The 12,081-nt window shown below is 36.0% G+C and overlaps 1 protein-coding gene across 1 annotated transcript in view; it reads left to right on the top strand.

The window, feature by feature from the left end:
- Positions 1-12,081, top strand: part of ITFG1 (integrin alpha FG-GAP repeat containing 1) — a gene marked incomplete at its 5' end in the record, with an annotated part of 88,997 nt that overhangs the window by 2,944 nt on the left and 73,972 nt on the right. Inside the window, 5 exons of the mRNA XM_082489605.1 lie at positions 526-598; positions 2,108-2,253; positions 3,933-3,990; positions 4,599-4,673; positions 8,260-8,354. Of these exons, the coding sequence (XP_082345731.1) occupies positions 526-598; positions 2,108-2,253; positions 3,933-3,990; positions 4,599-4,673; positions 8,260-8,354 (447 nt within the window). The remainder of the gene's footprint in view (positions 1-525; positions 599-2,107; positions 2,254-3,932; positions 3,991-4,598; positions 4,674-8,259; positions 8,355-12,081) is intronic.

The raw sequence follows: 12,081 nt of genomic DNA, 5'->3' as shown, positions 1-12,081 counted from the left end.
GGGAATTTATTTAGATCGTCCTGAAATAATTAAATGATAGTGGCTTCTATGAGGCTAAATGAGGAAATGCTGTATGGAACCAGGTTACTTCTGTGAGTTTCACTTAAGGTGTTTTTGTCAGCCGACTTGGGAAGCAATATCAGATCCTGCTACATCAGAGACAATATTAAAATAATATATTTGCGTTAGCTTTTAAGCTTTAATTATTTGTGCAGAACTGATGCCGACTACTTTTCCACATGTAACGTTTCTTAACTCATCATAGGAAGTTTTAAGTGGCGTGATAACAATAGCGAGAGAAAGGTCTAACGATGAGACCCAAAGAAAAGTCTTCATATTAGCATCCCTTTGAGATGCAGTTCGATTTATAGGTTGTATTGGAGAAGTGCTCCTTTTGCTTCCTTTTGAATGAGAAGGAGGAAGTCATATGGGAAGTCTTTCACAGTTGTTGCTACTGTATTGCTTTCGTATATAAACCATTTACAGTCCTCCTCTATTATTCATGGTCTTACTTTGCTTTTGCAGGAAATGAGCTGATTATCTTTTTGGCTGACCAAAAGGAACCCTACTTTAAGCCCCGTGTTAAGTTACCGATGAAGTAAGTATTGATGTGCAATGGTGAAACAATGCAAGTGGGCATTTTTCTTGAAAGTGCATCTCTGCAGTCAGTGGGAACATGACTAGAATTGTCTGTGCTGTTGCTGTCTGTCTGACTGTGTTGCTAACTTGCCCTTAGAGCTCCAGTTCTTTGACCAGTTTCCTGATTAATTTCCTGATACATTTTTGTTTTGATTTGTTTGGACTTTGTGGGTTGGATGACAGAATTTGGGGAGATGAGTTTTGTCATTCGTGGTGTTAACTATAGGCATGACTTCTCTCCCCACCCGCCCACCCACCCACCCCCCTTATGGAATTTCTAGGCTTTGGGTTTTTTGTCCTCTAATTAGTATTAAAAATGCCTGTATCTTGGAATATTTTTGCGGTTGACTTAGTTTTTCAGGTCTTTATTTCCTAGTAAAGCAAACTGTCATTCCGTATCATAGGTTAAGTCTTTTTGGTAGGTAGTATTTGTCTCTGTCCTAAGACATGTTTCAGGGAAATGCTTCTAGGTGTTGTAGTTACTAATGGAATCCAGCCTATATCATCTGCTTCAGAAAGAGATATGAGGAATGGTGCTCTAGTATTTCTATACAGAGACCTGTTCCTTTCTAAAGTTTAAATGTGGCTTTAAAGAAAAGCATCATTTTTTAATAAATGTAAAACAAGCTGTGTGTTTATGTGTATGTGTATATATATATATATGTAGTTTTAACCATAGTAGTATTGCAGGATATGTTATTGCTTATGAAGAATGGTTACTGATAGTATTATCTCTATTAAAAGTTAAACTGCTATTATAGCTCAGCTTCATCTTCTATTGTTCTATGTATTTGTATTTTTTCCTTATTCCCTCTTATCTTGGAAGGAACTAATTTGTTTAGTGCGTTGGAAATTATCTGCTTTTAATTCTTAACAGAAGGATCATGTTTGCGTGTGTAAAGCAGAGTCTCTGTGTAGGTAACCAAGTAAAAAAAGATAGAAAGAACAAACAAATGTGGGAGGAGTGGTAAGACGTGGCAGAAGATGGGAGGAGACGACATTGTCTTTAAGAAGATTTAGCTATCTGCCTCCGGCTGCTTAAACTGCTCCTGTTGCTTTATGGTCTTGCCCTTGGAATGCAACCAAAAGATCCTGCTCTCTGAAATGCATTTTTTGAGAGCTGGCTCTGCAATAAATTAAGGGATTTAATGAAGTCTACATAGCATTAACAAACAGGGTATGGCTGAAGAATGCCTGTTAGCTGAAGTTTAGAGTGAAAAATGTCATCCTTTCTGGGAGGAAGACAGATTGCAGAATGCTTGATTTGAAGTTACTTTTGCAATAGATAGGGACTGTAAAAAAAAAAAAAAAAAAAAAAAAAGTTGTTGAAGGAAAAAACTGTATTGAACCAACTAATAACAATTGGGACCAAAAGCCAAGCCTTTGAACACACAAATATTTTCAATTTTCATGCACACATTTGTACAATTATTTGCATGTAGTAGTAGTTGTTTGTTTTTAATTCTAGATCTCTCGGTGTTACCATAACCAGCGTAGTTCCTGGAGATTATGATGGTGATTCACAAATGGATGCCCTTCTGACTACCCGGGCACAAAATCATGGCAGAGATGAACTCTCAGTGTTTATTTTCTGGGGGCACAACCAAACATTAGGTGAGTTGCTGAGACTGCTTATTAATAAGACTGTGAGACTTTTTAATAATTCAAAGTATTGTCAGAAAGTTATAACTCATTTATAACAAGTGATTGTTTTTTCAACTAAAATAGGAATTAGCAGCTATTCGGCTTCATACCCATATACTATCTTGCTGTTAAACTGTACTCAGTAACTAATGAAAGAACAAAGCTAAAACTCTTGCTTAATATCATGCAACAGACATAACCAAACAATATTACAGTGTAACAGTAACCTACTAACTGTAGATCTGCTTTTCCTGGCTTCCCCAGTATGCATGTCAGCTTCACAAAGATTATCTCAAAAGATTTACCTTGAATTTAAAGTGCACTGAGAACCTGGTATAAAGTCTAGTACATAAACTTTCAAAGTATCATACCTAAACTTCCAACAGTAGTATAACACCCTTATTCGTGTTATACCGAATTCTTTAAAGACAGTGATACACTGAAGTAGGTTTTGGGAAGGAAGTTTCTAGTCTCTATGACTGGAAGTTTTCAAGAACTTCAGAATCAAGTTTTCAAGAATCTTTTAGCAGTGTTGTAGGTATTCTGCTTCTGTCTTAGGGTAGAGTCATGGACTATGTGACTTCTTGAAGTCTACTGTTTTCTGTTGACTTTGCTAGGAGAGGGTTTGGGGAAGAGTTTGGGGTTTGAGGAAGGACAGAAAAGCAAAAGAAGATGCTCTTAAGTCCAGAAAAACTGCTGAAGAATAATCACTATTATAAACAACTGTGTTATAAAATAGTCACAGATGAGGCAAGTGATAACCTTAGATACCATTGCTTCTGGCTTTAATCAGAGGTGAAACAAGCAACCTGGGAAAGTGCACTGGATCAAGTATTGAGAGAATAGGAGGTATCTGTAGTATTGGGAAGAACACAAAGGGTTTGGATTAATTTATGCTGTCTTGCTTCTGAATAAACAAATATTGGGGGAGGCACAAATGAGCATATTGGACTTACAAAACGAGTCGGAGGTTAAAAATTCAGGCAATGGTTGGTATGTAGTGAGGCTACTGGGAAGGTATGTGGTGCCTACTTGGGTAATGGAAGTGTGACAAGTCAATAGGAGGGCACTGTCATATAGAATGTGGAAACTGGAAAGAAAACAAACATTGGGGAGAGATGAAGGAGACAGGGATGATGTGGCAAGGAGTTTGGATTACAAGTAAAAGTGTGAGAGGTGATAATCTGTGTAGGGCTTAAAATCCTCACTTCCCATTTAGGCAGTCTACCTCTAATCTTTACTTCAAACATTCAGTGTATATGATTAAAAATGTTTTTTTACAGTGATAAAACATGAAACAGAGGTCTTATGTACCATGTTAAATTTTTAGATTGTCTTCATCCCAACTGTTTCAGGTTTCGTGTGTCTTTATGATTGCGGTCATACACAGAAATAGGTTTTGCTAAGGTCTATTTAGAATAATTTGTTGAAGAGTCTAGGGGAGAGAGAAGAAGCTTCAGCATTTTAACTGTAACTCACCTTCTCTGTATAATTTCAGGAAGCCATTTGGTTGTTTATGCTCAATGGTGGCTGATTATTTTTTTTAATCATAAAATTGATGGTTGTGTATTAATAGAAGAACTATGTCGAAGTTAAAAATGTAAATGTCATATTTGTAACTGAATCAAATGAATATTTTCTGTTTTCAGATCTTAACCATAAAACTATGTTAAATAAGACTTTTCATGATGAGCCTTTAGTAATGGAGTAAGTATGACCTACTTTTTTTGGAAAACACCATTTAAAACTGTGACTAAGAGCAATTTAAATACACTTTACTGCTAAAATTTGAAAAGCGCTCTGTTTTAAGAACAGGATGGTTTGTGTAATGTCAACTGGTCTAATAAAAGATGACGAAACATAACAGTCATCTTTACAAATCTTGTATATTGTATCATCCTGGCAATAGCAACTAAAAAAGCTTTTATTTATTTAATTTCAGTACTCTGTTTTATGCAGAAAAACAGCCATTTATTTTTGTGGTGAATTTTGTAAAACAAAAAACTTACTGGCTTATGAGGCTGAGCAAATATCCCTTTCACAGTGTACTGTCCTTTGTGTGAAATGCTGAACAAAACAGGAGGGGGAGGGAATTTAGCTGCAGAATCAAATGCATGGCATAGTGTAACATACTGAAAGAAGTGTACTGCTACTAGCAAGTCGGACAAGAGGCAAAATTCAGAAAAGACTACACAAGGTGAAAATTCTTCATTGCTTGGTGGGCAAATGTTAACCCAATACAGGTGAACTTAAGAACAGTTAATTTCAACTCCTCTGACGACTAAGGTAATACTGAAATTGTTTTGCGTTTTCAGCTTTAATGGAGACTTGATTCCTGATGTCTTTGGTGTCACAAGTGATTCAAGTAAGCCACAGATACTGATAGGCGGGTAAGCCAAGGGTTTGTTTATTAGCATGAATTTCAATAACTCATTCATTGCGCATCCACTTTTGTTCTTATTAAAGAGGCATAAACCTCATGTTTGACTGGAACTGTGTAAATGTGAATCGTCTCTCATTTCCATCTGTAACTTTAAACATTCTATGACAATGTGCATCTATAGACACAGTAGTCATTTTATAGGGGAAGTAGACATTCTGTGAGAACTGAGAAAACAAAAACCCTGTTACTTGACATGAGAAACAGGATAATTGTTTCTTGAAGCAGCTCTAGTCTCCTTTGTCTAGTGCACTTTGATATTTATTATTATCTGTATTATGGAATTCTGTGCTGTACAAAAATACAAACCAAAGTTTTTACGTAGCAGCTGCATTCATCTAATAGATGAAGTGACAGGTTGATGCGAGAAGTACTGGAACAGCTCTTATGTTATAAGGAATGGCAAAAGGAGAATGTGCAGGAGCTTGGGGTAAACTTAAAAAAGAATTCAGCTGTCGTTTATCTAGGAAAGTAATTGTAATGGGAAGGTTAGACAACATGGGAAATAAAAAGCATGGGGAGTGCAAAGTGTAAGGGTATTAAGCTATATATTAAGGTAAATATTTGGTATGCTTATTGGGGGAAGAGCTTCATAAAGAGGTACCTTTAAGTAGCAATATATGTGTGCATGCAAGTGATGCTCTCTGTGTCACATCTGTTGTGTTAGGGAGTGACTAAGGCCACTCTTCAGCAAATAGAAGTTGACTGAAGTCTTATGAGATGAGATTCCAGTAAAGGGGACTACATTTCATTATTAAAGTTTCTGCTGGCCCTGGAATTTCTAGAATGGGACTGGCTAGCAAATAGTGGGATAAAAAATATTATTTTAATGGCATATTTAAATGGTTAGCAAGGACTGTGAAAAGGATTCTTTTTGTTTAACTGTTTTGGGTATGAATGCTGAAATCAAAGCATAATAAGAGCGGATCTCTAGTGACTCAGAACAACTAGTCTCTAAACAAGAAAATAAGAAGTAGCTGTGTCTCTAATACTGGGCAAGATGCCAAAGAACTTCAAATCTGTCTTTTGAAAATAAGTTATAAGTTATATGTTAAGAAAACTACTGGACCCTAGAGAAGGACAGTTCATGTTCTATTCTGTTTTCCTGATAATGCTTTTGATGTTTATAATCTGATAAAGCAAAAGAAAGCTTTGGCTTTTGAGAGAGATTAGGATTGTGTATTCAAGGACACAAATTGGTGTGACTGAGTTAGTGAAAGTTTCATTATTGAACAGGATGACTTTTTAAAAAAAAAAAAAAAACCTAAAAATATGGGTCTGTACACCTTTTCCTGTGACTTTTGCTAAATGGAATTTAACATACATTCAGTCTTTGACTTTTGTAAGGGAGAACTTTATAGATAGTTTGTTGGGTTTGAGCATTCTTTGAAAAAGAAAGAAGCCTCAAAAGAAGGATATTTGAATTAGAACTCTTTCCCCAATTTAGAGATTTTTCTCTCAATTGTCAAAGAATGTTCTAAGAAGATAGCAGAAATTATTTTTAGGATGCGAGCTGGATTATAAATACATTGTTCTTAGCTTTGTTGATGGTATGAAAACCACTCTTGACACCTTCTTTTTTTAACTATTTTTTTTGATTGAATTAGGAACTGGGTTTGTATTTTCTTAAAGGTCTGGGCATTTGAATTAGTGGTTTGAAGAAATTTGCATCTTCTAACTTGCTATGTTGCAGCTTTTAAGTGGAACTTGATAGAACTATCTTGAATGCTCTTTAGTAACATTAACATAGAAACTTGCAGCTCTGTGTGTTTCAGGAGCGATCCAGATGTTGCTGTCAAATCTGTTCTAGGTTTACATACAATCAATACTTAAGTTTATCTTAAGAGTGTGTTAGGAAGTCTTTGCATTGCTATGTGGCTTTCTTTAGCTATTGTTTCAAGTCTGTTACCACTGGAGGAATCAATGAGATGATTACTCTGTCTCCATGGCAACAATATATCAGCTTTCTATTGTGCATCTCCATGGCCCTTAAGAAATGCTTAAATAAGGCTTTCAGCTCCACACCCCGTCAGTGAGTTTAACAAATCTATATGTGTTGTTCCTAACTGGCTATTTTCCTTTCCTCAGAGATGATTCAGAAGTGATATGGAATAAACAACATTTAAATGTGCAAATGGAAACTATACCCTTCTTGGCAATATGGGTTTAGTTATTAATCCCAACTCGAATTGCATCCCCGTTACTTTATTTAAATTGATGGCTTACGGAACAGAGGTTTCAGACTCACAAGGGTGTTTCTGAACACCTTGTATTGATTACATATAAGATATGGAAAAATGGGAGAGCTTTATTTGTATTCTAACACTACTGAAAGGATTTCTTCAACAAATGAAACAAACTTACTCATTATAGCTCAAAACAAGACTCAGTGCTATTGGTAACAGCTAAGCAATGTCTCGTACGTGGAAAACAGCTTTATGTCATCTGCTTAGAAAAGCATTTTTCTATTTTTAATCTAAAATGTTTTTATGTTTATACGAGGGCTGTCTAATGAACTTTCTTGGCTATCTTCAAAACTGGATACATAATTAAATATTTAATTATTTTCTACAGGTTTTTCTAAGTGATTCTTTTTAGTATTTCTGAGATTTAGTTCTGATACCTAGGAAGTAATCGAAAGCTGATTTTTTTTTTTTTCTTACCATAAAATGAGTCACAGAAGACAAGGACTTTAGTAATATGTATGTAATGTCACTGGAATAAACAAAGCCATTCCAGAGAGTAGTAATATCACTGTCTTATGTATGGTGCACATGGAGATTTTTCTGAGTGTATTAGCTAAGGGTTCTGAAAGTAACCCTCATGATGTTGATGTTTCAACCGCTATGGCTTCTGAAGGTTTTGTTACTATTAAATGCACTGCTAATAGGGAAGTTTACTGGAAGTTCAGTCATTTTTAGAACAGAAGCCAGCAGGGCGTGTATGTATTTAGATGAATAAATAAAAGTATCACCTGCTTGGGAAATTATGTAATTAGCCTGTAGTCTATCATAATGTGAGGTTAATTTTTGTGCTGTTTGGTTGTTTGGTTTTGTAAGTGACTGAAAATAAAGTCCATTTATATGCAGCAGGCATGAGCCGCTTTAACAGTATGTGATGATGTCCATTTTTGCTCATCTTTATTAAACCTAAAGTAGATTTCAAAAGTACTGATAGTAAAACTGCTTGAAGAAAGTAGGGAGGACAGTGATCAGTGTCTCAAGATTTACAGTTGAAGTTCAGGCACCAAATTTCATGTTGTGGGTAGTGATACTTTGCGTACAAAAAAACGTTGCTTTAGAAAGTGAATAAAAATCTAACTGGAGCCCCTCTGCTCTGAATCATCCTTTGCAGAACCTTTCAAGCAATTACTCTGGTTACTTAGTATATTGTAAGCTAAGTAGTAATTTTAGCTTAGCATTAGGAGAACGTGTTTTCTGTTTCACAAGGTGGGGTTTTTTAAGAAAAGTTATATTATCATGATTAACAGTTTCTAATCATTGATGAAATGTACTGATTTTTATTCTTGTCTGTAGGAACTTATCATGGCATGCTGCGTTGGATACTCAAAGTAAAATGTATATACCGCACTCTCACGCGTTTATAGATTTAAATAAAGACTTCACTGCTGGTAAGTCATAAAAGTGTTAAATAACTTCCTAAAAATATTTATCACTACGTATACAATGTAATGTATTGCTATTTCCTTCTAATATTTCAATAAATTTCATTGATGGTTGTAAAGAGCCCGTTCTGGAATGTTGTGTTCAGTAATTATATGACTTCGCTACTTCTGATTTTTTTTATTTTTAATTACTTTAATATCTACAATTTGAAAATTCTGGGTTTAAAAAAATAGCTGCCAAAATGAGTAACCTAATAACATTTTCTACTCCTTGATGATAATTTGATCAGAACTAATGCTTGTTTGGAATAATTTTGTGTTCACCATTAAAGCATTGTTTCCTGTTTTTCATGGTGTACTCCAGTATTCTGTTCGCAACTGAATCAGAAGCAGTGCTGCATTTTCTTCATCTTGAGTCTGAAAATAGTTTATTCAAAAGAATGTTTTCAAGACTGGGCTTATAATGTGTTTCTTTCAATATGACCTCATTCTATTTTGTTGTAGTTAATTCTGTGACTGATTTGAGGAAACAGCACACGAGACTTTATTTTTCTATTACTATATGAGTAATCCTGTAACCTGTGTATAATTCAGCATTCACAAACAAGTACTGGAGATAGCTTTTCTTATGGTAGATAAACTGTAGTCTTCCTTTGGTGGTGGTGGCGTCTTTGGGTGGGCTTTTTTGTGAAATACACAATACAATTTAGCCTTTGATTGCCACAGTGAATCTATCTATCACTTATATACCTGGTTCATACCTCTGTGCACACTTAAATATTGTGCTAAACTTAATTTCTTCACACACTAAATGAATTCTGAAATGCTTTATCTTTTGCTAGATGTGCAATGTACATCAATTCATATATGGTGTTTTGGAAAGAGAGCTTATTCTTTTTTTCTATTTAGTAGCATGGGAATGAGAGAGGAAAGACTCCATAAATTTAATTAATATGCCTGTAAATGTTGTGGATTAAGTTAATTACTTTACCGCATAGTCAAACCTTAATATTCAGTTCTGGCACGTTGCTGCATGAAACTGTCAAGTGGAAATTCCAACTGGAAAATTAAGTATACGGTTGCTTACCATAATCAGTGTCACGTAGTAATCAATTCTAACACACTTAGTTCTATAAATCCTTTGGAATTTTGTTTTAGTGTTATGGGCAGCATAGATGAGCATCCCAGGTAGCATTTTAAGATGAATATATTGACATCTAAACTCGCAGGTAGGTAAAGATAGGAAGTCTAAGTTGCTTATGTAGATCAATCACAGATTGATCAATTTTTGCAAGAGTACACAAAGGTTTTTATGACAGCTAACAGTCTAAAGCATGTCCAGAAAGTTCCAGTTAGTGCTAGTGATATATGTAAATTCCTTTATTAAATAGGAATGAAAGCCAGGATCTTTGTGTGGAGAGTGCTGGGAGCTTTTACAGATTGTCATCTATATTCATATGTCAAGATGTGAACAGAAGCTTCCATGAAGCACTCCCCATAGAAAGATCCTGACTTTTATTTGCTTGTAACAGCAAAGATATAACACCTCAGGCTGAAATATGTGTTATGTTGCAGCAACCTGAGGAAAATTTCAAGGAAAATAATTTATTCTGAGAAGAAAACTGGAGAAAATATTACCATAGGATTATTTTCTTTAAAATAATTTTTTGCTTTTAAGCTGGGACTGGTAAGTTGTTTTTTTGCTGTCACTATGAAAATTGGACCAACTGTGAACAAGGCATGTGTTGCTGAAAAATAATACCTTATCGGTGATATCTGATATTTCATGACTGACGTGTTATTCCAAGACTGCCTGCTGCCAAAATGAAAAGCCACCCCATCGTCTGATCCTGTCGGCACATTTATGGCAGCTCCGTCACATCAGCTATGGTAACTCCTCAGGAACTGGGGCTGAGGGGGAACACAATTCATTTTCACTAGAGTTATTAAGCTGATTCTACTCGCCATGCAGCTTCAGGATTGCCAGAGCGAATGCAAGCATAGAGAGAAGGTAGATTCCTATTTTAGTAGCAGCAGTTGCAGCCTGCCTTTAACCAAGCATGAAATTGCACCTCAAGTCCCATTGTGCCTCTTCCAAAAAATACCAGTTTAGTGCTCTCACCACATCTCCTTTAATTTGTGTTAGTCTGTACAGAGTTGGTCAAGTGACTCATAAAAGTAGTCAGCTGATATAATTTAAAAAAAAAGGGGGGGGGGGGAGGGGGCAAAACAAAACCCCAACTGTAGGTAACTGTCTGTGCAGTACCGATAGTAAGATTCTAAGCACGCTCTGCCAAACAGGGCCAAAAGAAGGTGCTGATATTATTGTAGTATGCACACAACGGGTCCTGTGCCTGGTCTGTGCAGTCTGGACAGACTTTGCAGAAGACAGCTCAACGCTTCTGCTGTTTGTTCAGCTCTGTGCCAAGTTAGCATAGCTGGGGCAGCGCAGCCTCAACTGCACCAGCAGAGAGAGGAGCACCATTCATATTGTTACTGCTGAATGGAGTCACTGGAGTCTATTACTTATTGGTTGGTTCAGGTGGAGCTAGAGGAGACAAGAGGATTCTTGTGACTCAATATTCATCCGCACTACCGTTCTCGAGTTGGAACAAAACTTCAGTAAGAATGGCTCCTGGTACACATCAAAATCATTATTTTGGAGGGAGGCGTTGACAAGGATGCAGGAGAGTAGTCTGCATGGTGAAACCATGTTGTCTGAAAAACTTAATCATGACATTTGACGTTACTGTGGTGGTGCTTTTTTACTGAAAAAATCACAATACTCACAGGCAATGCTACTATTCATGAACATGAAGATACAGTTGTACCTAAAATGGATGTACTGAGTTTTGTCTACAAATAAGAAACAAACCTCCAGAATGCACCATCTTTACTTCTTGGGTTTTGATGGTTTTTAAGACGTTTTTCTAATATTCCGCAATGTTTTGGGGCTCTGTATTCTGTAACAGATGCAGCCAATTGTGAATAGTGATTTTTAGCTATTTTTGGCAACTCTATCATTATAAACAGCTTGGGAAACTTAAAGTGTGCTTGACATACAAAAAAGAAAAAATCCTCTCTAGGCTGAGAATCTTTTTGCTAGTTTATTGCCTAACCTGTTTTCAACCTGCCAATATTAAACCCTCAAAACAGAGCTTTTAATTGGCACGCTTCTCATGCTCTGGGTAAGTGAAGTTGAATTGTTATGATTTCATTATATGAGAACATGTTCATAAAGATGTTTTAAATCCCTAACAACGCTTCATGAAAGGCTAACTGTGTAAGGATTTTATAATCCAAAAATCCACTAACCAGAACAAAGATAATACTAATCGCTCCTGGTGAGATATAAGCTACGCTGTTTCAGATAGTAATGCTGCTGCTGTTTTTAAATAAAGCATCATCACGTAGAAATCTCAGGTTCTTACAATTTTTAATTCAGTAATTTTGAGGTAGGCCAGGAATTTTGTATAATCTGTGCAAAAATTTGCAGTATAAAACTTTAACTAAAGGGTCCGCATGTGCTTTATGGATAAAGTAAATACAGAATTTCCAAGAGTCTTCTGCATGTGCATTGTGTGTGTTGCCTCTGGGAGGAGTATGTAGTTCACAGAATGGCTGCCGTTGGAAGGGATGTCTGGAAATGGTCTAGTCAGCCTGCCTACCCTCAATGTCACTGTTGGTACATCTGCTGAGATAGACTGAAAGATGAGGAGAAAATGTGGTAACC

The sequence above is a fragment of the Vanellus vanellus genome (genome assembly GCF_965231255.1).
Source record: "Vanellus vanellus genome assembly, chromosome: 12".
Lineage (NCBI taxonomy): Eukaryota > Metazoa > Chordata > Aves > Charadriiformes > Charadriidae > Vanellus > Vanellus vanellus.
This window is presented reverse-complemented; position numbering and strand designations above follow the sequence as displayed.